This window comes from Fusarium mangiferae, assembly GCF_900044065.1.
Source record: "Fusarium mangiferae strain MRC7560 genome assembly, contig: FMAN_scaffold002, whole genome shotgun sequence".
In the NCBI taxonomy this organism is placed as follows: domain Eukaryota; kingdom Fungi; phylum Ascomycota; class Sordariomycetes; order Hypocreales; family Nectriaceae; genus Fusarium; species Fusarium mangiferae.
In genome coordinates this window covers 195946-219291 of record NW_024573922.1, presented here as the reverse complement: position 1 = coordinate 219291, position 23346 = coordinate 195946, and the positions used below count along the sequence as shown (strand labels likewise).

The window sequence follows — 23346 nt, the reverse complement described above, 5'->3', positions numbered from 1 at the left end:
TTAATTTGATATGCACTCAATTAGTTCTATACAGGCTTGGGTATGGCGATACTTCGCACTCTCGCTCTTCGGGTCCGGGGCCCCGTGGAGTTGCGTCCGAAAATTCATGGTGGCGCAGGTGAGCAACATCATCCTTAACAGTTCTCAGCCAAGATTGAGCATGGTCCTGTTAGAGCCGGAGTCTCGGCCCCGCGGGGGAACAAATCACTATGAATCATCAGGACGATTACCCTAAAAGAGCCTAGGTCCATTCCTTTGACTCACCTCCATTGCCCAATCGTATTGATCAAATTTGGACCTGCACTAAGGATCGAGAATACGGAAGGCAATGGATAGTTCTATAAAGGTTGCATGCTCTACCCATCATATTCAGTAATTAAAACACAATCAACAAGAACACTCACAAGTCCTAAGCTTCAGAAAGCATCGACCCAGCCTTCTCTTTTAACCCTCGACTACTCAGTCTCATGCTAGGAACAACAACCACCACTACTACAACAACTACTACCCCTTCCATGAGCCTACTCTTATCCGAAGAAACTAGCCCTTTGACACCATACATCATGTCTATCAACGAGTCTGCTCCAGCTCCTCAATCATTCACGCCAGGCCAATGCCTCTTTTGTCCCTCTGTCTACCCGACGCTAGCCGAAAGCATCATTCACATGCAAACTTCACACGGCCTCTTCGTCCCCTATAGACAGCACCTGTTGGTGGATCTCGAGACACTATTCAGATATATTCACCTTGTTATCTATGAGTACCGAGAATGCATACACTGCGGGACAAGCAGAGCTACAGTTCAAGCTGTGCAGCAGCATATGATGGGTAAAGGACATTGCAAGTTCGACGTGTCGGAAGGATCAGAGTTTGCCGATTTTTACGACTTTTCACGCCAAGATCGTCATACGGAAGATGATGCATTGGATGAAGACGATGAGGACGAATTTGAGGGCGCTGAAGTGATACCCAGCCGGAAGCCGCTACAGGTTGACCAGGACTCCATCCGCCTGCCCTCTGGACGTCTCATCTCTAAAAAGTCATCAGCACAAGTTGAGCCATCAATTGCCCAGGTGCGCGAGCGCAAGAGGACCCCTAGATCTCAACTCGAGTATTCATCTGTCGAAGTCGATGAGGAAATTCCTATGCACGAGGAACATGTACCGGATACTTCCGATACAAGGCTACTATCGAGACGAGAAAGACGGCAGAAGGCTACGGTTACATATCAACTCGCAAATATGAGTGCCGGCGACCGCAACGCTTTGATGCATCTGTCTGCATCTGAGCAACGATCATTGATCGTCACTCAGCACAGATTTACGGAAAAAGTTCAGAAGGAGGAGAGTCGGAGACAGCGAAGGATTGATCGCAAGGGGAACAAGAATCTGTATGCTTATTGGCATACCGAAACTCCAGTGTATCAGTGTGGATAGTCATATTAAGAGAACAGAGGTCAATCATTTCCAATTCTTGAGCTTCAAACTTTTAGGATAGTAAGAAAGAGTATGTAATTGAACTAGAGTACGTGAAATAATGGCACAGGATAAGTACTTTTACATGCAGTGACTTCTATCTTCTATACAGACAATCCAACTTCAACATTTATACAAGAGACCATAAATACTCCGCCACAGGATCCTTCCACAGCAAAAGACAATCAGTCTCATTCATCAGCGGTGTAAACGGGGGCTGCGAAAACATCGCCCGAGTTTCATACCCCTTCATCGTAAAAATGGACCCGGGCCCGCTGATAAGAGAAGGAATTAGAACCATGACAGCTGGCATAATCATGAGCATAAACATGCAGAAAAAAACAAGCACAACGGCCACCACCACGAGGACAGCTGGTATAATGGTCCAGAGAGTATGCAGATTCTGAAACCCTGGTCCTTTATACAGGTTCGGGATAGTGAAGAATGCTGCGAAATAGGCTGCGACGAGCAGATAAAATACCGGCAATGAAATCTGAAGCGAGAATACGCGGGTGAATTCTGTGTAGATCCCTTCGTAGAGCTGAGACAGGAAGTTAAAAGGCATAGATTCGCCTTTGTATGTTGATGATAGAACACAGGCTAGCCATGTCGCAGCTGATGTTGCGGATCCAATATCTGAAGCGTAGAGGATCTGATACCAGCTCGGACAACGACGCGAATCACCGCGGCAGAAGATAACAGCGGGATCTGGTTTGTACTCTGGGATGTAGAAAGTTTCCGGCATCTGTCCACAGCCCGGAAGTTTGAGAAGCAGCGCAAGAGATAGAATCGAAACAGCGGCGCCGCCGAGGGATAGCTCGAAGGTTCGATGATCAAGAACCGTAAGCGATTCCCAGCCATGTAGATCTTTCCGGCGCTGGTGGAGAAATATGGTAGCTGCGAATTGGAAGAGCGTTGCGAATATGGCTATCGCTCTTCCAAGTCGCATCCAAGCACTTCCGAAGCGAGATTGCCTTGCTTCCAATGAGCCCGTTGGTGTTCGCCAAGGTGGTGAGGGTTTCTTTCCGAATAGCGTATTCCATCGTCGCGCGTAGGTTTCAAAGTGGATTTGAAAGGATTTAGGAGACCAAGCGACTTCGTAGATGAAGGATATGATGATAATTATGACACCGAGAGTTGTTTGTGCAATCACTATCAAGGGCGATAGAAGAAATAGAATTGGCTCGATGGTGTCGAGACGTTCATTGCGTAGGGACTGCCAGTTGCAGAAGGCGACGATGGCTGTGAAATGGGCGACTATGAGTTTGACGACCATCTCTTTCTCGGTGCGCGTATCACCATCTGGACATATATCGGTGTCCATCACAACAAATAGATCATAAGAATCGAAAGCTTAGGCAAAGGAGGAATTATTGAGAGCTGAAAATGAAGAACCGAGGCATTTATTTAAAATGTTCTAGGTCCACTGCGGCTGTGCTGTGAAACCTGCCTACAGGCAGATCGACAGGCTGATTTAGTGGTCACACGAGCCCTTTTGACAGGGATGATCGCTAAAGAGGGGCGCCTTGGCATTATTGCCCAGCCTCACTGTCAAAAGTATCCATATCTCCTCCCTGCTTCACGACATCCGAGCGTGTAATAAGACGATACTTTTCCTCATCGATAGTACCGAGACTCGACTCGTCGACTTTTGACGGCGCAAGACCATAGAACTCCTGAAAACTCATGATCAACGGCCTCCAGCGATCAGGATCAATCCTATTAGCATACCCCTCCATCCTCAGATCATGCCGAACATGGGTCCTGAGAATCTTGACTTCAATGGCCACCAGACGGCCCTTCCGGTCCGGCACTTCCTGCATCAAATCCATGCTATTCGTAAGCTCAGCTTCCATCTGCGCAGGACACTCTGAGATCCTAGGCGGCTGCACAAGATCAGAGGCTTGTTGAGTGAGGCCTGAAGCAGCGAACTTGTCTTTGCAGTGCGTGTAGCCACGGTCTTTCTTGCCGGGCGGGACGGTAGGTGTGCCGGTGGTTTTGGCGATGGGATTGATGTAGTGTGCCATGTCGGCGCTGGGGAGATTGATGACGCAGTGTTTGGTGCGGAAGAGATTGAGGGTAGTTTGGGACCCTGAAGCGAGGCCTAGGAGGCAGCGGTGGCCGAGCCACCATACTGAGGAAATTGGACCTATGTTGGCGGTGCCGTCTTCGTTAGTAGTGGTGATGAGGGCGACTGGAGTTCCCCAGTACATGATGGCGGGATTTATGATGGAGTGCGTGCCTTTCATTTTGTCTCGTGTAATATGATAATGAGTTGAAAACCAGCTTTGGTGGGAAAGAAATGAGACTGAGAATAAAAGGCGTTGACTGCTTTGCTACACTGTCTCTGGCATAGTTTTATTATATAAAGTCAGTAGACGGACAACAGTATCCATCTTGCTTTCGATGTAGCAAATCACAAGACTATTTGAGACCCATACATTTGAACCAGGAACATCTGTAGCAATGCATTCAAGAAGCGGATCGTTGCTACATATATGGCCAATGGAGAGTGCAGATCGGCTCTGACGCACAGCGGCTAACTTTGATCAAGTATACCTCCCTCAGTCCCTCATTCATCACCAAGGTTATCTCATTGTCATTGAGTTCTCGAAGTGCACTCGTATCAAGAGAATTTCTAGAGTTTCGAAGCGACAATCGGCATATGTATAACATGCAAACTCGTCTGGTCAGGCTGATCTGTGTACGGAATAGCCAATCGACCCCTCGCGACAGGGATCATCACTGATGAGGGGGGCATCTTAGCGCTGTTCTCTCAGGAACAAGATGATCTGCCGAGGGCTCCGATAAGGCTGACTCATTATCACCTGCTCCAGTCGCAAATCGTTCGATAGTGCTGACCAGCAATTTCTTTTTGTTGGGAAAGCCTTCAAATTTTCATCGCGGGCACGCAGTGAGGGCATCATCAATGGAAGCCCTCTACAGCAATTGGCGGTCTCTTCCGCTATCATTCTCTGTCCCGATAACAGCTTTTCTCATCATCGTTATCGCGACAATCACCAACGTCATCAAGCAGCTATGGTTCCCGAATCCTCACCGCCCTCCCGTTGTATTTCACATCTTTCCACTCATCGGCAGCACAGTCCAGTATGGAATCGATCCGTATAAATTCTTCTTCGATTGTCAAGCCAAGTATGGAGATTGTTTCACGTTTATCTTGCTGGGAAAATCGACGACTGTTTTCCTGGGTCCAAAGGGGAATGACTTCATCTTGAATGGGAAGCATGCGGATCTTAATGCTGAGGATGTGTATGGTAAACTTACGACGCCTGTTTTTGGGAAGGAGGTTGTTTATGATTGCTCCAATGCTAGATTCATGGATCAGAAAAGGGCAAGTCGACGTCCACCATAGAAAGAAAGGCATGCTAATAGTTCATCGGTAGCTTCTCAAGCTTGGTCTCACGACTGACTCTTTGCGATGCTACATCCCCAAATTCGTCAAAGAAGTCGAAGACTACGTCGACACCTCACCCTACTTCAAAGGAACAACCGGCGTCGTCAATATTACCGAAGTAATGGCCGAGATCACAATCTACACAGCTGCCGGCTCCCTTCTCGGCAACGAAGTCCGTTCCATGTTCGACAGCACTTTCGCAACGCTCTACCGCCACCTCGATGACGGTTTCCAGCCAATCAACTTCGTCATGCCCGGTCTGCCCTTGCCGCAGAACTTCCGTCGCGATCACGCTCGTAAAGTAATGGAAGAGCTTTTCAGCGACATCATTCGCAAACGTCGTGAGATTGGGGATCAAGGTGATGAGACTGACATGGTTTGGACACTCATGAATGCTAAGTACAAGGACGGTGAGGACTTGCCGGATCATCATGCGGCGAGGATGTTGATTGCTATCCTTATGGGTGGACAACATAACACTGCTGCGAGTGGTGCTTGGCTTCTTCTGAACCTAGCGCATAAACCACATCTGGTCAAAGAACTGTACGACGAACAAATTGAGGTTTTGGGATCACCGCAAGAGCCGTTAACGTGGGAGAATTTGCAGAAATTGACGCTGAATGGACAGGTTATCAAGGAGACTTTACGTCTTCACAGTCCTATTCACTCTATTCTTCGACAGGTCAAGTCGCCTATGCGAGTTGCTGGTACAGACTGGGTTGTTCCGCCATCACATACACTCCTTGCTTCACCTGGTACACAAGCACGATCTGAGGAGTTCTTCCCTCGACCCATGGAATGGGATCCTCATCGCTGGGATAAGATCGAGTCTCTTGATGACGCCAAGAATGGTGAGACAGTCGATTATGGCTTTGGGACGATGAACAAGTCTGTCAGTAGTCCATATCTGCCTTTTGGAGCGGGACGACATCGCTGTGTTGGAGAGAACTATGCGTATGCGCAACTCGGTACCATTGTTGCAACGTTTGTGAGACTGCTTCATATTGAGCAGCCTGATCCCAAGGCACCTCTTCCTGCGCCTGACTATTCGGTAAGAGTCCAGCCTGGTACTAAATTGTTCTTCCTAATCAAAGATCTAGTCAATGTTTTCTCGACCCATGAACCCAGCCGTCATCCGATGGACTCGTCGCAACACGGAGACTGATTAGAAGCTTTAGAGTGATATATAATAACTACGTATGGCGCAGTATAGCAGAAAGCAAGTCCTCGGCTGGATCATCACATCCTATTACCTCCTGAACCTGGAGCTGTGCCATGGACGGCGTCCAGAAAGTAGAATAGTAAACAAGTAGCTGGCGTCAAGTGCACTAAAGAAGGTCTCACTAATACCTTTCCACTGCATCAGAAACTAAGTATCTGTCTCGATACCCGAGAGAGAAGATGGCCAGCCAGGAGGTCGTGCCAGTTATGCCGTGCATATCCTGAATGCGTACACTGAAAGATGTAGTATATAAAACCAATAAACACAGGCCGAGACTAGCTAATGTGCTAGAATGCCTGATTTGATACCAGTACCTTCCAGCCTGCCAAGCACTGCCTTGTCTATGATGAATGCACCTTCTTGGTCGGTTTTCCAAAGCCTACTTCGAGGATAAAAAAGATTCGAATAAGCGCAAAAGCAGCCGTACCGTAAACGTTGGTCCAGTCCTTCGCCGACATGGTCGCCATCGACCAACTATGAGGCGGATTTCTCATTTCCCAAATGCTGCAAAGGATCATGAGATCCATTGCGCAAACAGCCCCCTGGCAGATCTTCCAGATGTTTAGATCGTTGGTATAACGTAGAAGACCACCTTGCATGGCGCTAATAACCACGTATCCTCCTGCGACCTGCCATAGCCATGGATCATAGGCTTCCACTCGTGGTGAAAAGAGCGGGGAAAGCTGTGCGAGCATGAAGTCGCGTTGGAAGATGAGGGCGTAAGCTGTTCCGGAAGCGACAATAGGATCGACCCAGGTGAATACACCGCGGTATAAGGATGGAATAGACTTTATGGTTGCCATGATAGTTCTGATGAGGTTTTTAGAGACGCTATTGAAATTGCTGAGCGTGTTGTGTATTGAGAGGAGGAAGTGTTGTCTGTCTGGGGAGGGGTCGGTGCTAAATACTGTAGGAATCTAGGTGTAAGCTGACATCAGACCTACAGTAAAATCAATAAGCCAAGACCGGGGTTACGGCCGCAGGAATGCGGCCTACCGCCGTCCAAAAACCGAGTCATCCAATCACCGCCATTGGCGAAGTAAGCTTATGTATACCCGGGCATCATTACAACCACCGTCTAGTCTAAGTTCTTTAATTCTCCACTACTCGACACTTACCATATCCTAGAATGAATGTATGGGAAAATGTGTTTACGATAGTATAGGCTTTCAATTGTGACTCGATTCAGTATTAGGCCCCTGGATTCTATCCTGTGGAATGGGAGTCTTTTGCTGACTTTCAGAAACTTGGCGCTTAGTATGTCGAAGATGGTGATGCCTCTTCAAGTTGCAGGATTATGCTTCTAGTCTTTGTTTTTGGGAATTTAATCTGTGTATGGCATGTTGCTTGTAACCTCGGTGTGGCATATAAGACCTGTGGTTGACGGGAATAAGAACCTCCATTCTGTGATAAACTCTAAGTTCAAAACTGCCCTTTGATTCTGTAGTTCAAATATCGATCCTAACATCATGATTGAACCAACATACCCAATATACCTCGATGGTATCTGTGAGTCTATTCAGGTGACGGCTCAAAATAACCCTATCCCTACCGGAACAGACGCACCACGCTTAGACGTGTAGTCTAGAGATTTATCCCCTGTGAAAAGTTATCACCAGCATTATTAAAGTTCTACAGGTATGCGCTGAGAACCACAAGGATATGGACCGTCTAGTAAGTGAAGCTTTTGGAACGGGATCAGCCTATGGACTAACTAAGTGGAGCACTATACAATTACTGGAGGGCAAAAATATGATCATGCTGGGGATCGAACCCAGAATCTTCTGATTCGTAGTCAGACGCCTTGCCATTGGGCCACACGACCGTATTCGATTGTTGAGCATCCAGCTTCGCAACAGCCTCTCTGTGCGACACCGAGTTCGCGACGACGATGCTCTTATCCATAGAACGAGCAAATTGTCAAAGCTGCATGTCAACTTCGTAATTGATCGAACGGTTTTAAGTTCATTAACCCTGGAGAGTGGCTTGCCATACAATTCTGTCACGGCATAATAATGCATACATACATATTTGGCGGCGTAGCTGTACTAATGCAGAGTGCGGATAGCTTCGCTACCTCTTGAACATAACAGAAATGGCACCCAAAAGCCGTTCAGAAAGCACATTTGTTATTTTCATATTATAATAGTACCTACACTACTCGTTATTCCACTTCAGTAACTTCTCCCCTCGACTCTGCCGCCATCTATTTGTAGTCTCTATAAGCTCAGGACAGCCTTGAAGCAGCCAACCCCATTTCCTCAGAAACCAAGGCGACGCCTCCCAGGAATTCGGCACAGACGAATCTCCCCATACAATCAAACTTGGCTTCTCAACGTTTTCCCAGTTGATCTCCGATATATCCTCACACAGTTCGCCATCGTCCAGTAACTCCGCATCCGCCGCTAGGATCACATTATCTCTGAACTTAGGGAAAGGAAATATGTCGAGCCATGGGTGATGCAACACCGTCTTCTGCACCTCTGTAGGCTCAAGTGCCTTTGGAGGATTATAATCTGCACCAAAAGGCCCATTGATGTTGAAAGGCGATATAGCTTCATCAATGCACATAAGCGCCCGGTCAAATCCCAGTATTGTAGCGTTATTGGCAACTGCTATAGTAACGTTGAGACTAATGAGAAGCGGAAGTTGCGATATCCGAGGGGCGTTCATGGTATAGTCCATATAGGTCTTGCACGCGACGGCGAATACTCTTTCGCTCTTATCAGGTCTCTCATAAACTTCGCATGTTCGACGGATGACTTCAAACATGGCATCTGGTGGACCTTGCAGAGCAAGTGCTATTGATGGCATCGATTCGGCGGGTAGTCCAGCTTGGCCGACGATATTGGAAGCAAGCCGGTTTTGTTCCTGTTGATGACGCTTTCTGAGATCTGCCAAGAAAACAATATGTAAGAATCTTTCTCGGAGAGCAGGCTAGTAGGGTGCACTCACATTGTGACCTCTTGTTCAGCCGGTTCTGCAGCTTTCGCCGCTGTGCAGTGCTAGTGACCCCGGTCCAGTCCTCCCCAGGTTTCTGGACAAGGAGCTGCTGGGCCATTGGTTCAATGGCAATCTTTTGTGGATCAGACATCCTGGTGTATATGCCGGCTGCTGATAGATCGATGTGTACGATTGATTATGAGAGAATTATGTGATACCTTTTGAGAAGTGATGGGATAAATCAGGGGAGAAAATTGCTGGCATCTGGAGGCGTCATCATGGCATGCACGTGAAGCCTTCAATCGGAACGGAAATGCCTAACTCCACTCTGTCAGCAGGTTGCATTAGTGCGTCTACTAAGGGTATAGTTTGATTCATCGGGCTCATCATTGGATGAGTTCGATAGCCGGGGAAGTCGGTCCGATGAGGGTCGCAAGAGCTTGAGGTTTGACGATATCATCAACTCGCATAAGTCCGCATTGGGCATATGACGAATAGTGGCTATTTACTGAGAAATTGATGTATAAGATTCAATGGCATGGTAGATCAGTAGCTCTGTAACCCAAATTTCATCAACTTATGCTCGCCAGCACCTTCGCAGCGCCCAAAGCAATAACATTTGAGCTTTGACATAATTTTACAGATACGCACACAATCTATCTCCAGCATGCCTCCATATTATATCTCGCCCCCCGTAAACTGCAATATCGACTTCGAAAAAGGTCAAATTGCTGGAAAAGTTGCCATAGTCACTGGAGGTCAGTATCGCCGAAATTCAGGGAATAGTATAGGTTAGCTAACATCTCAGGCGCAAATGGCATTGGGGAGGCTTATGTACGGGCCCTACACAGCTCAGGGTACGCGCAATCCATAAGACTCTACAAGCTATGAATGCTAATACGGATCAGAGCCAAAGTTGTAATCGGCGATAAGAATACCGAATCTGGCGAGAGACTGGCTTCCGAATTGACTGGCGCGAAATTCATCACGTGCGATGCAACTGTCTGGGAAGATCAAGTTCGATTGTTCAAGGAGGCCGCCCAGCTATCTTCTTTTGGCAAGATTCACTACGTGATAGCCAACGCAGGGATGACGAAAGAAGACCAGACTTTCACTTTTGATGGTAAGAACTCTCTACCTACCGTGCCTCACGCAGTCTCTCATACCATTTTGCGCAGGAAAAGACCAGGAACCTCAGAAGCCAGACTTGCAGACCATTGATGTGAACCTGAAGGGTTCGCTTTATACTACCAAATTAGCCATGCACTATTTCATATCCCAAAATGGCACCGAAGTCAACAAGGACCAAGAAGATACCTGCTTGATACTCATCAGTTCAGGTGCAGGTTTCCTCGATGTTCCCAGATCTCTAGAGTACAGCAGTACTAAGTGGGCAGTCCGCGGAATAATGCGTGCTTTGCGAAGGATGGCATTCTACTACGGTAGCCGAGTGAACGTCATCGCGCCATGGTAGATCACTCTTCATTCCGGGGCACTTCGTTCCTCTGACTGATTCGTTCTGCAGGTACATACGAACTGGTATTCTCTCCAAAGATCAATTCGACCAAGTTGAGAAATCAGGAGTTGAGTTCGCAACGGCTGACGATGCTGGTGAGTGCGCGCTGAGGATCCTGTCTGATACCAGTATCAACGGAAGGACGCTATTTGTGTGCGCGCGGAAATGGGCTCCTCGTGGATACATGGATCTCAATATCGAGGATTATCCTGAAAGTTTGATCCAGGAGATACAGGAGGATCAAATGAGAAATGCCCCGGTTGACCTTGGGCTGTTCCCGTGAGACGGCTTGCAGATGTACAAAAGTCTAGAACACAACAATCATCTTTCAGCCCAGGGAGGGGTAAAAGTAACACGTTGGAAGTACCAAAGTCGGCTGAGCAACACCCGTCACTGGTTGGACAGCGCCAAACTGCAACCCTCCATCAGAAGATTGAGCTGAGCACTAGCACCAAACTATTGGTCTTTATTTCAGTTAGCGCTTTTTAGTGACCTGTAGCCGGGCGTTTTGCCGTGTCTTGGAACTGCGGCTGAAAATCGCCTTATAGAGCCTTGTGCGAACCAGAATGATAAGAAAGCCTTGAAGTACCCGATCATGGCACAACAATCGATAGCATTTCCCTCAATCTCAAGTCTCATTTTCTACTGCAGCTCAATTCTGCATGTATTTCATCATGGACGACGACCTATGTGCAAAGTGCGAAGAAAGGCCAGGCGTTGTCCGCTGCTCTTGTGGTGAAAGGTTCTGCGAATACTGTTTTTCTAAGAAACATCTACAACGCAACCCAACCCATAAACGCGGTGGTTCGAAGAAAACCGAGAATAAATGGAATAAGATCAAAGGAGCAGTTTCTGACATCGCGAGTTCGTTTTCTCCCGCCTCGGACTTCCAGAGGGATGAGACCAGTAAATGGTTCGGCCTACATATCTCGTCACCACCTGGACGCAAGGATCGTATTGCGACCTTGGTTGAGACCACGCGATTATCGAGCCTTTTGGAGGAGTCCCTTCATTTTGATAAGCACAGCCCCAAGCGACAGTATCCCAGTATTTGCTCATTTGTTGGTGATACTGGTGCAGGAAAGTCAACTCTGAGTATGTTCCCGCCATTCTTCACCTCAATCTCATGGTAGGCTGATAATGAAATGCAGTCCGAAGTCTGATCTTTGACTCCGAGTGGGCATTGGATTTTGATCCCCTTGACGCCCCAGTTCCTGGAGCCCAGACTGGATCTTCTGCCATTAGATCGACCACTGGAGAGGTCAATCTTTACCTTGACCCCTCGACCTTTGGTACTGTCGCACCAATGTTCTATGCAGACTGCGAAGGCCTTCTGGGGACTGAACCTCTTGCGGCAGAGCATCAGACTGAATGGGCAAGATACGGACAGCGATACCTTATTGAATCCAAGGATGGCAAGCCGGTGGACCGACGAACGGCTGTCAAGACAATTTATCCTCGCTTTCTGTACATCTTCAGCGATGTCATTTGCTATGTCACCAGAAACCACAGAGCGTGGGCTGAATCTGCCTTGCGGCTTCTGGACTGGAGCAAGGTTGGTGTTCAGAACATCATCAATCAACATGCACTACCTGCCTTGATCATCGTTCTTAACGGGCCTACTTTGGAGAATGAGGCTTGGCTTGGGAATGACTATGAAGTTGTCACGGATGCTTTCTTCCAGGCCATTGAGAAGGAGATAAGCGAGACCACTGAGTTTCGAGAACTTGCTCAAAAGGTTCGCATCTTCAATTAATCAGAAAGACTGCCTCATTGGACTAACACACTTCTAGCATGGAGACAAGACAATGAGGCAGCTGTTTGCAAGGAGCTTCTCTAGGGTATACGTTCACTACATCCCACTCGAAGGCTTCGGATCTCTCGGGACTAGTCTAGAAATCATCAACCAGACCACCTGCTTGGCAAAGCGAGTCAGAAGAGATGCAGAGCGCGTTCAGGCCCAGAGAGCCGAGTCCTGGACCCGCTTCGACACGACGCAGATGTCACAGGTAGTGCATTATGCATTCGCCCATCTCGCATCTGGAAGCTCAGAGCCGTTCGACTTTGGCCAGTGCCGGCGGCAAATATCGGTTCCGGATACAACGGAGAGTCACTTCTCGGATTTCCTTGGCTTGTCGCTTGATAATAAGATGGAGGCGCGGTTCAATGATACGGCTGCTGTTATCGCGACGAGCTTGTTGAGGAACTCCTTGAGTGCGAACAAGGATGGTATGCAACTCTAGCCTCTTTATTTCAATGACTGACATTTTATCTTGTTGTATTAGATATCGTGCTCCTACCCTCCGTCGTCTTTAACAAAGACACCCAAGCAATCTGCACACGGGCCATCGGTCAGTTCCTGGATCATAAATCGCCATGCGCATACATTGACCCCGACTCTGGCGAAAAATGCGTAAACACAAAGTCGGGTCATATTATAGGCCACCAGAGTGCATCAGGCGATCTTTTGAGCGATGGCAACTTTGTAGTTGGTGACTTTAACTCTGCCAAGTTTCTGCTCGCGGTCGAGTCAGCACTTCACGCCACCATGCGAGCGATCAACTCAAGTGGCCCCTCCAACCATTGCGACTGGCGACGCCTCGCCGCTGTTCATCATCGTTGGAACATTGGCGCCCTGAGACGACAAGGTGGCTATCCAGCATTCCATGCCGATGATAACTCCAGGAAAGAACTATTAACACTTCCAAAGCGGGTTTTGTCTTTTTTGGCGGATTATTGGAGTCGTAGAGCATTTTGCCTCGGTTGCCTCTTCGGAAGACCAGAATATGGTCTTCCCTGCCACCATGTCATCTGCGAAACATGCGTGGAAGATTTCGATGATACCGCTGTGGAAAAGCGATATCCGGGGCGGGTTATGCATCAAAGCTGCATAATTTGTGATAGTTCATCATCTGACAAGTGGCCGTTCATCACTATCATCAGACCGCCACTTTGCGGTCTTCGTGTTCTGTCGCTGGATGGAGGAGGCGTCCGGGGTGTCGTTGAATTGACGGTCTTGAACCGTTTGGAGAAAGAGATCGGGCTTGGAATTCCGATTGGGAGTTTCTTCGATCTTATTGTTGGTACAAGTACAGGTAAGCTTCACAAATTAGACGAGGAAGTTGTGTAGAGCGTCTGCCTGACTTTTCCAGGTGGCATCATCGCACTTGGTATAGGTGTACAACGAAGAAGTGCTGCTGAGTGCACAAGTTTGTTCCGAAACATCTGTGAAGAAGGCTTCGAGTCCAAACCACTCACAAAGTCTCAATTCGTTGGTTGGGCCGCCCGATGGTTCAGCAGTTCGATATACAAGACGGATGTTTTAGAGACGGTCCTCCAGAAGGCATTTGGGGACAAAGATCCAAAGTCCCTCTATGGATTGAACAGCTCATGCCGAGTTGCAGTCACGACAACAGCTAAGGAAGACTGTCACCTGATCGCCAATTATCATACAGGCGGTAAAGATCGGTACCTGTACTCAAAAATTCCGCTCTGGAAAGCGTAAGATATCTTGATCCGATTTCTGGGGCTTGGCTAACCTAGTATCTTAGTGCTCGTTGTACTTCGGCTGCTCCTATGTACTTCGAACATGTCTCCCACGCTGGACATGAATGTCGTGACGGCGGCCTGAAAGAGAACAATCCCGTCCAAGTAGCGCTTAACGAATCCAGAAAGATATGGAAGGATCCTACTTACGACGCAATCCTATCTATTGGATCGGGGCAAGCTAGGTATCCAGCAACCGAGCCAGTTTCAACCGCCATCATACCCAAGTGGCTTGCTCATCTCTTCTCAACCCTCGTTAGTACCATGAATGGCGAGGATGCATGGGACAGGTTTCGCTCCAGCCAGGATAAGCATATACTAGACCGTGCTTCGAGATTCAACTTGAAGTTCAATGGGAGCACTGAGCCGGCTCTTGACGATGTAAATGCTATTCCGAGCATGGAAACCGCGGCGAAGAAAGTAAAATTCCATGAAAGGCTTTCTATCTCACCATTCTCAGCAACCTCTGGCATTATCCAAGTGGACGCACTTCATCTTATGGCTGACAAACTTCGAGCAAGCCTCTATTTCTTTGAGCTCGGGAATATCACGAAACACGGTACCGTCGCAGTAGTTCACGGCTCCATCTGCTGTCGCTTGATGCCGAATGATAATGGCTTCAAAGAGCTCCTATCTCGCACTTTGAGATTCCTTGTTCGAGGAAAAGTGTACGAGTTCAAGAGAGTTCCTGTTGATCAACCACTTCGATTTGCAGTTGAATTTCAGCACCAGCATCTTGATGAGCCGATTCGCATTGATGTGAACTTTGGGGCTACGCATTCAACGACTATTAGCGGCTTCCCGATGACTTTGAAGGTTGGTAATACACCAACGCTATTAGAATGTGTCATTAACAACTATCTTAGACTTTATTCACTCATGCCGAACATCAAGCAACTTCTCCAGCGTCAGTGCCAATGGCAGAAATGACAAGCAATACAAGCAACCGCGATCCACCTGCTGGAGTAAATAAAGGTAAGTCATTCCAATTACTGGTTGCATATTCGTTTCACTATGGCAGCGCGACTAATAGGCTGTCTTCAAACATTCAGATCAGAACACATGTCTAACGCAAACAACAGCAGCTGAGCTACCGGCTATTACAAAGGTCACAACGAGAGAAGTACCATCTACAGTGGCAGGTACCGTAAAGCGGCCCAAATCGACAGAAGACAATGCCAACACCATGAAGAACTTGGTTTCAGCAGCAACGGAGAATGATACAGAGAAAGTGCTGGAGCTACTTGATCAAGGAGTTCCTATTGATGGCAAACATGGCGGTTGGACTGCACTTGGCTGCGCGGCTCACAGAGGACAATTGGATACCGTTCAGGCTCTCCTCCTTCGCGGTGCTGATATGGACATACTAATGGACATTGGCTGGGGTGTTCTCCCTGGCGACGGCAGTGCTATCAACTGGGCAGCTTGCGGCGGCTATCTCGACGTTGTTAAGATACTCTTGGAGAAAGGGGCTAAGTCGAATATTTGCGCGCAGAGACCGGTGTTCCTTGGCACTGGGGGAACGCCTGTTACTATGGCGGCAGGGAAAGGCCACCTCGAAGTTGTTCGGTACCTCGTTGAGAATAAGTGTGATGACGATTCCGCAGATGGTATTCCGGGTTGGGATGCCTTCATCATCGCATGCGAAAAAGGAAAACTCAACATCATCAAATACTTTGTCGAGGAAAGGGACCTCAATTTTGACAGAGCTGGCAGCGATGGCGTCACGCCTCTGATTACAGCAGCTCAGAGTCAGCAGACCGCTATCATGGAGTACTTGGTCAAGCGCGGGGCGCACATAGACGCGACCGACAGTGATGGAAGCACTGCGTTGCTTCATGCTGTGACTAAGAAGAGAGTTGGAGCGGTAGAGTGGCTGGTGAAACATGGTGCAGACGTGAGGAAGCAGAATAACAAGGGGATCTCGCCGTTGAAGCTGGCAAAGGAGGAGTTGCGGAAGAACCAGGATGACAAAAATGCGACGGCTATAGTTAAGTGGCTTGAGATCCCGATAGCCGTTGCATTCCACACAAAGGCTTAGTGAGGAGCTTGTTCCCGGGCTGGTATTCACGGGGCTCAGAGGCCTGTCAAGCAACTCATCTGTGCGACAGTTATGATAGACGTATCATATACGAATACTACATGACGGAAGTGAGGCGCTAGTCCTGCTTTTGTGATGTTAGGTTGCTAAGAGCAAGTCAATTGTCAAGCATTTTATTCCATAGCAGGTGATATTCTAGTAGATTATAAAACTCTGATAGATTTTCAGGTCTGGTCTATAAGACAGCCAATACACACAATAATCCTATATACCATAACTCCAGCAAATAGCAGAAACGACAGAAACCATTTGTGATGTAATGGAACCTGCCTTAGTAGTTCTTAATCACTGCCAACAGGGCTCTCTTCTCCTTGTAAACAGAGAGATCATGCCCAGTGAGTAGCTTGCCAGGATCACTGTATGCCTTAGTCTGCAGGATGATAATCTGGTTATCTAGGAGATGATTTGATAAGTCAGAGAGTCATAATGGTAGGGAATGGTCACTCACGTTGAGGGCAACCAAGAGCCTCGAGGCTCGCACAGGTTTGCTTGAGATCGAAAACGGTAGCCATCTAGACCAGAAGGGTTAGCCCAATGCCTTTAGTGAGGAAGAGGATACAGGCGCGAGGGTTTCAACATACCCTTGTAGATATTATAAGTAACGAATATTGATAATGATGTATAGAGAACAGTTCGCGATAATAGTTGATGTAATATGCAACGAGAGATCAGTATTTAATTATACTGCAATGATCTTCAAGACATTCTCCGCAGGTGATGAATAGACTGTGATCCCTTTGTTTAACCTCATGGCTTAAAGCCACACAAAGACCATAGGTTGGGCAAAGACAAGAATCAAGAATAGAACAGCATCACAAAGAGCAGCCCTTCAGATACAAACAAAGGTCCGATAAAGAAAGGAGTTTACATGCCAACATCGGCAGTAAGCTACTTTGTTAACATCTTCCTATTGTTCACCCTTTTAACAGATTTTAGCCATTGGTGTGAGAGATACTGAATATACTACGGCAAGTCCAGCGCGGCTCACAAGTACAGACACCAACACCCAGAGATAGGATTTAGGAGACAGACCATAAACGACATAGAGACTTCAGTATGTTAGATGATCCTTTAACGTGTTTATTATGGCATCCTAATACCAGTCTAGAGTTATCCTAGTTTACCCGTTTTGTTATTCATGATGTATCCTGACTTTAGACAAAGTAGCAATCACTTGTTTCTCCGTCGCTTATTCTCTCTATCGATTTTCTTGAAGAAGTCACTCTTTTCACCCTTTTTTCTCTTCAGACTCTTGTTAGCAGAGGTATTCCGTTCAATGAACGCCATGTCCTGCACACCACTAAGCTGATCGAGATAGCCCGCGACGCGCTTCACCGTATTCTTTCCCTTGGCTTTTCCTCCCTTTCCACCAGTCTTCTCCCCACCCCAGAGATCATCCGCAGCAAATTCATCATCGACAGAAGTTTCGTTGTCAACTAACGTGCCTTGCAGTAATTCTTTTTGTTCAGAGGGAGTAGAAAATGCGAGATCAGGTGTTTTCTCGATACCATCTAGCTTGGTGATGACTTTGAACGCGTAGCCTTGGTCAATGAGGAAGGCCTGCCGCTTTGACGCAAAGTGCATTTCGGACGTGTCTTTGGAAACGAGGGAGTAAAAGAAGGCGTTGAATCCCTCATCGTTTCGCCGTTTTGCTCGCAAGATGCGACCGAGTCGCTGTGCCTCTTGACGGCGTGACCCGAATTGCGAGGATATCTGGATGAGGCACGTTGCTTCCGGGAGATCAAGTGATGTATCCCCAATTTTGGAGAGGAATAGAGTATTCACTTCGGGGTTGTGACGGAAATGGTCAAGAACCCTGAGTCGCTCTTCCTGGCTTGTTCCCCCGTAAATAAGGTACCTCTTCAGCTTGTATGCATATAACTTGAGGGAGTAAAGCTCATCAGAGAAAACGATGATCTTATCCCCGCGAGCTTCATGATAGTTGATAAGAAACTGGCAAGCCTGAAATTTGGAAGGATTGATGGCGGCTAGTGTTCGCTTCATGCGAGACGAGACCTGTAGGTATTGCTCGTAAAAGACAGTCGGCATGGAACACCAGACCTCAGCACATTGCACCTTGGCGATATGCCCCTGCTGCGACAGTTCCATCCAATTTGCTTCGTACAACTTGGGCCCGATGAGGAAGTTGAGATGATCGATCTTGTCATCCTCACGAAGCAGCGTGGCAGTAAGCCCAAGTTTAGAGTGCGTTTTGATCGACGAGATAACGCGTCGAAACATATTCGCCGGAACGACATGTACCTCATCAAGAAGCATCAATCCCCATTCCCGTCCAGCTAAAAAGTCCATCATCTTCTTTGAGTCATGAGCGCGCTCGCGACTATTCGTAACCATTGAATACGTCGTCACAATAATACCGGTACTTCCAGAGAATTTCTCCTTGCTGTCGGACGTAAAGGTTGTGATGTCCTCTGGGTTGATGTTTGACCATTTGAGAAACTCGTTGCGCCACTGTACAGCAGAGACTGAGCTTGTGCAGAGAACGATGACGCCTTTTCTGATGGTGCATGCGGCTGTGATGCCGACGAGGGTTTTGCCTGCGCCGCACGGCAGAACGATGATGCCGCTTTTGGCGCGACCGTTGCCGAACATCTTGCTGAGACTCTTTTCTTGATAAGGTCTGATCTGGGTGTTTGGGCGAAGGTCGATGTCCAAGTCGGGGTTGATGTTGTCGCAGCGGAAATCGTACTCTTCTAGAATGGGGTAGGACAGGTCCAGGCAGCGCTTTTGCACGCTTTCAACGGCGCTGTCGGGAATCTCAAAAGCATGGACTGCTTCTTCATCGTCATCATTGTCTTCGTCATTCAGAATGTCTTCAATATGATCCGACTCTGAGGTGTCTTTGTTCATGTTTTGTGGGAGGTCTGCTTGCTGAGCCCCCGCCGCGTTCTTTGTTCCAGGAATTACCAAGCCACTCAAGGCCGGGGCACGCGTCGTAGTAATCTCATCGGAGCCGCTCACTCGAAGGGGACCGATGATGCTGTCTTTGAGCAAAGTCTGAAGGACATCTGCGTCGCTGCTTTCGACGAAATATTTGTTGCTCTTCAAAACCAGCTTAACCTTTCCATAGCTCTTGGTGCACGATCTGATGAACTCCTTTATAGTCTGCGGAAGTTCTGTTTTGAGAAACTTGTCAAGCGTGCTGATGATGTCTTCGCCGTTCAGACCAACAGAGACAGCAGCGTAGAGACTGTGCGGCGTGATCTTGTACTCGTGGAGAAAGGCAGGTCTGGATTGAGGCTCCGCGATAGTAACGAGGAAGTCAGTGGCCAAGTCCGCCAGAGGATGGAAGCGTTCAAGAATGATATATCCTTTGTCGGGGTCAATCCATAGCGGCCGGTTGGCGCTATCGGGGTTCGGCGCAAGATATGAGAAGTCGCGCTTGACGATGTTTCTGAGGTCAATAGTAGCTTTTTGCCCTTTTCTTTTTAGCGACATTATGATGTTGCAGAAGAAAAGAAAGATGTGGAGGGATTGAAAGAGGTGAAATTGAACTTTAGGCAGCTGACACAGAGAACAAAGAACATAACGGCAGAACAAGGATGACTAACGGTTATTCTGTCACGTGCAGAAGCACGCCGATTTTGTAATGACAGGAAGGCAGAAAAAAAGAGATATGAGAGTTCATATTGTAACAAGTCATTGTTCTTATCTCTCTTTCTCCCGGGTCAATCACTCAATCTAACAATACACATAGAGCCACGCTGGGACACAAACTATAGACTAAGAGATAAAAGTTCCGTAATAAGCTTACTGATGCTGTAAATGTACTAGAATACATTATAAGGGATACAGTTAAAATAGAAGTAGTAAGGATCAGAGTCTAAATAACAAAGCATTTATAGCAAGCAAGAAGCCTACCCGGCACTAAACCTATGTCTTTTTAATTCTCCATTGTCTCCCCCAGGGTCCACTATCGATTCTGCAAAACTCCCTATCTACGCCCATGCACAGTATCTAACTGACCGATCTGTCAGTGAAAAGTGACTTAATTCACTCTGTCAAGCGTCTTGGGCTAGGAATATCAAATAGAAAGTAACGGGAGACAGGTACGAAGCCATAACCTTGATGTTCTGTCTACAACTGAATGCACCTCCAGAACAACCTTGACACGGCTGCTGAAGTGGATCCTTTGCTGGCAATTCAAGCGACATCATTTGGCAAAGTGCACAGCATGGACCTGCATAAGCCTGGTTGGGAGTTCTGTTATTAGCATTTTGCTACCACAACCGGTTAGTAGTTTATGCTTAACTTGATAAATTTTCAATAGCGTCACAGACTATTGGCAATAGCTTCCTGCTAACATGACCTAGCGCCAGTTATACCACAGCCGCAAAAAGGGGATGTTTGGCACTAAATAATTCCAACTCAGATTTGCATCTTGCAACCTCTCAATATTTACACTCTTTAAATTCACGCTGCGATATCTGCAGTCGTATCCACTCGTTTCAACAATTGCTTTAATAACGACATCATGGTTCGCGTTACTTTGCTCAACCTAGCAGCCATTGCTGCGCTGCTCCTCGGCGCCGAAGCCGGCCCCTGCAAGCCAAAGCCGACCACTACGACAGGCGTTGCCGAGACCACATCGACGCTCCCTGTTGATACTTCGGCTACGTCAATCGCTTCGACTACCGTCATTACCACGGCCGATACTACGACTACAATCCCAGAGGAGACTACTACAACGGCCCTGGCAGATACTACGACTACAGACGAGGCAGAATCCACCACGACGACTGAAGCAGGATCTACTACTATCACGGAAGCAGAATCCAGCACTACAGCCTTGGTAGATACTACTACTACAGCCCAGGCGGAATCTACCACCACTACTGCAGCGGCAGGCTGTGTTGAATCTCAGCTCTTCGTCAACCCAAATTTCGACGACAGTTCCAGCGGTATTGCGCCCTGGATCAGCAACGCCGCCCTCACCCAAAACCAACCCCAATCTGGCACTAATGCGCTGTATGTTCATTCAAATTCTGCATTTTTACCCTTTCCTTGCTAATAAATCACAAACTAGCGCCGCGACTTTCAGCAACGGCCAACCAGATTACTCCATCAAGCAGACTCTCCAGAATCTGAGCGGCAAATATAAATTTTCCTACTATTATCGAGTCGTCAGTATCAGCCAAGGTGCCGATTACACTTGCAACATTCAGCTTACGGCCGGGTCTGTAAGTTCTTATGGCGAGATGTACGACAGCGTCGGTGGCTGGAGGACGGCCAACGTTGTCTTGGATATGGGTGATGCTACTATCGCACAGGCAGATGTGGAGTTCGGTTTATCCTGTTATGGAGAATTCACTAGAATTGAGGTTGACGTTGATACTTTTGCGTTTACGCGAGTTTGCGCTGAGTAGGAGTTTGCGGTATTAGAGCAGCTTGAGGGGTCATTGGGCGTTGAGGATTGACTTCTGATACATATGAGATGTACAAACTTATGGGATTTATACTTCAATATGAGAAATAGACAGCACAACACCTTCTCCAGGTTGATCATTTCTCTGCCTCGACGAGTCAGGCTTGGGGACCTTTTGCCGCGGACTGCGACCTATCAGGATGACATGTTCCAAACAAGAGGACCTTTCGGCGCACGGACTGCAAAGACATGTCCATGGAAGCCACAGCTTTTGCTCTTAGCATAGGTAATGCTACTCATCGAGTTAATACAGAAGCACTCCTGGCCGAGACAAACGGCGTTTTTGATACATATATTACCCGTCTTACTTATCACCGCAAATTCTTTGAAGGTCATTATCTTCACTGGTATAGAGCCCTAGATCGACCCACTCTCAGTGTAACGCTCATGAACTTGATCAACTCTTTAGGTATAGTGACAGAATGAATTCCGAAAAAACCGGAGTTCGCGGCGGATCCCAGCTATTTAAGCATAAGCCGAATGCTAAAGGCTGGAGGGCTCGTTAATCGCGGAATAAATTGCCCAGAACCCCTGATTAAAGTGTTGGTCGGTTGTCTGTTGACTTGCAAAGTGGACTGCATGGGCGTTTCTGACAGGTCTGTCACATGCATACTACCTCCGAAAGTGACTAGCTGTAGTGGACTATTGGCAATAGCCTCCTGCCAAGCCGTTATCTAGCGCCAGGTACAGCTGCAAGAATGAACTGATCCGCAGAGATAACTGGATTTAAAAGGAGGATAAATCCAGTTGCTTAAATTTGTCTCTCGCAACATCTCGCTATTCACATTCTCTGAAATCACGCTGCAATCCCTGCGGTAGTATCCACTCGTTTAAATATTTGTTTTCAGTTACGCGCGCCAGAATGGTCCGCTTTACCCTCCTCAACGTCGCGGTCATCACCGCGTTCTTTGCCGGAGCCGAAGCCGGCCTCTGTCGACCTTCAACGACGGCCGTGACCAGCGCTGCCGTTACCACGACTACCTCAATCGATGCCACTACTACGCTCGCGGCAACCACCACCACTGCTGTGCCAGGCTGCGTTGAAACCCAGTTGCTTGTTAACCCAGGCTTTGATGATTCCGACAGCGGTTACGCGCCATGGACTGGGAACGCTGTCATAATTCAACGAGACCCTCAAGCCGGCACTCAGGCTTTGTACGTAGCTCTATGTAATATTTTCTTCTATAACGCATGCTGATGTATCGTGCAACAGAGCCCAGATCTACAACAACGGTCAAAGCAATGCCAGAGGCTACATCATGCAGACCCTGACGAATCTGAACGGCGACTACGAATTTACCTACTATTACCGGGTTGTTGTTGCCAGGACTGGTCTCGCCCCTACATGTGATCTCCAGATCAAGATCGGGGGAGATACGACCGTTCCCGCCAACATAGACTTGGTCGTTGGCGATTGGAAGTCAGGTAGCTTGTCCTGGTCTAGTGCAGGCGAGACTGTCGCGCAAGCGGATGTGGAGCTTGCCGTAACGTGTAGAGGAGACTACGACAGAATTCAAATCAATCTCGACAGCTTTGCATTCAAGCGGGTTTGCAGCGCCTAGGGCTATCTGTACATCATTGGGATATCAACTTTGGCATCCAAGGGCTTTCAAGACTTAACTTCTCGTATTTAATACTTATATGTCATTATTAGATCCAACATATCATAATCAGACAAGAAT

The 23346-nt window shown here is 47.7% G+C and overlaps 10 protein-coding genes and 1 non-coding gene across 11 annotated transcripts; 5 read left to right on the top strand and 6 right to left on the bottom strand.

The window, feature by feature from the left end:
* Nucleotides 1–563: 563 nt before the first annotated feature.
* FMAN_06714 (uncharacterized protein) lies at nucleotides 564–1436 on the top strand (the record flags this gene model as incomplete). Its single annotated transcript, XM_041826470.1, has 1 exon — nucleotides 564–1436. The coding sequence occupies one exon, from the start codon at nucleotides 564–566 to the stop codon at nucleotides 1434–1436; it is 873 nt and encodes a 290-aa protein (XP_041677530.1).
* A 169-nt stretch (nucleotides 1437–1605) lies between these two features.
* On the bottom strand, nucleotides 1606–2799 carry FMAN_06715 (uncharacterized protein; the record flags this gene model as incomplete). Its single annotated transcript, XM_041826469.1, has 1 exon — nucleotides 1606–2799. One exon carries the CDS (start codon nucleotides 2797–2799, stop codon nucleotides 1606–1608), a length of 1194 nt encoding a protein of 397 aa, XP_041677529.1.
* A 1605-nt stretch (nucleotides 2800–4404) lies between these two features.
* Nucleotides 4405–6059, top strand: FMAN_06716 (putative cytochrome P450 51 (eburicol 14 alpha-demethylase); the record flags this gene model as incomplete). Its single annotated transcript, XM_041826468.1, has 3 exons — nucleotides 4405–4827; nucleotides 4880–5941; nucleotides 5991–6059. The coding sequence occupies 3 exons, from the start codon at nucleotides 4405–4407 to the stop codon at nucleotides 6057–6059; spliced, it is 1554 nt and encodes a 517-aa protein (XP_041677528.1).
* Nucleotides 6060–6453: 394 nt separating this feature from the next.
* On the bottom strand, nucleotides 6454–6915 carry FMAN_06717 (uncharacterized protein; the record flags this gene model as incomplete). Its single annotated transcript, XM_041826467.1, has 1 exon — nucleotides 6454–6915. The coding sequence occupies one exon, from the start codon at nucleotides 6913–6915 to the stop codon at nucleotides 6454–6456; it is 462 nt and encodes a 153-aa protein (XP_041677527.1).
* Nucleotides 6916–7865: 950 nt separating this feature from the next.
* Nucleotides 7866–7937, bottom strand: tRNA. The gene has a single exon. It is a non-coding gene; the product is annotated as a tRNA-Arg (tRNA).
* A 332-nt stretch (nucleotides 7938–8269) lies between these two features.
* FMAN_06718 (uncharacterized protein) lies at nucleotides 8270–9173 on the bottom strand (the record flags this gene model as incomplete). Its single annotated transcript, XM_041826466.1, has 2 exons — nucleotides 8270–9006; nucleotides 9068–9173. 2 exons carry the CDS (start codon nucleotides 9171–9173, stop codon nucleotides 8270–8272), a joined length of 843 nt encoding a protein of 280 aa, XP_041677526.1.
* A 549-nt stretch (nucleotides 9174–9722) lies between these two features.
* Nucleotides 9723–10854, top strand: FMAN_06719 (uncharacterized protein; the record flags this gene model as incomplete). The annotated part of the gene is made up of 5 exons (XM_041826465.1): nucleotides 9723–9813; nucleotides 9864–9912; nucleotides 9964–10178; nucleotides 10234–10525; nucleotides 10581–10854. 5 exons carry the CDS (start codon nucleotides 9723–9725, stop codon nucleotides 10852–10854), a joined length of 921 nt encoding a protein of 306 aa, XP_041677525.1.
* A 379-nt stretch (nucleotides 10855–11233) lies between these two features.
* On the top strand, nucleotides 11234–16158 carry FMAN_06720 (uncharacterized protein; the record flags this gene model as incomplete). The annotated part of the gene is made up of 8 exons (XM_041826463.1): nucleotides 11234–11666; nucleotides 11723–12309; nucleotides 12365–12800; nucleotides 12857–13666; nucleotides 13724–14072; nucleotides 14123–14933; nucleotides 14984–15092; nucleotides 15170–16158. 8 exons carry the CDS (start codon nucleotides 11234–11236, stop codon nucleotides 16156–16158), a joined length of 4524 nt encoding a protein of 1507 aa, XP_041677524.1.
* A 331-nt stretch (nucleotides 16159–16489) lies between these two features.
* FMAN_06721 (uncharacterized protein) lies at nucleotides 16490–16730 on the bottom strand (the record flags this gene model as incomplete). The annotated part of the gene is made up of 2 exons (XM_041826462.1): nucleotides 16490–16611; nucleotides 16667–16730. The coding sequence occupies 2 exons, from the start codon at nucleotides 16728–16730 to the stop codon at nucleotides 16490–16492; spliced, it is 186 nt and encodes a 61-aa protein (XP_041677523.1).
* Nucleotides 16731–17388: 658 nt separating this feature from the next.
* Nucleotides 17389–19677, bottom strand: FMAN_06722 (putative DNA helicase RAD25; the record flags this gene model as incomplete). The annotated part of the gene is made up of 1 exon (XM_041826461.1): nucleotides 17389–19677. One exon carries the CDS (start codon nucleotides 19675–19677, stop codon nucleotides 17389–17391), a length of 2289 nt encoding a protein of 762 aa, XP_041677522.1.
* A 1036-nt stretch (nucleotides 19678–20713) lies between these two features.
* FMAN_06723 (uncharacterized protein) lies at nucleotides 20714–21605 on the top strand (the record flags this gene model as incomplete). Its single annotated transcript, XM_041826460.1, has 2 exons — nucleotides 20714–21207; nucleotides 21266–21605. 2 exons carry the CDS (start codon nucleotides 20714–20716, stop codon nucleotides 21603–21605), a joined length of 834 nt encoding a protein of 277 aa, XP_041677521.1.
* Nucleotides 21606–23346: the final 1741 nt, after the last annotated feature.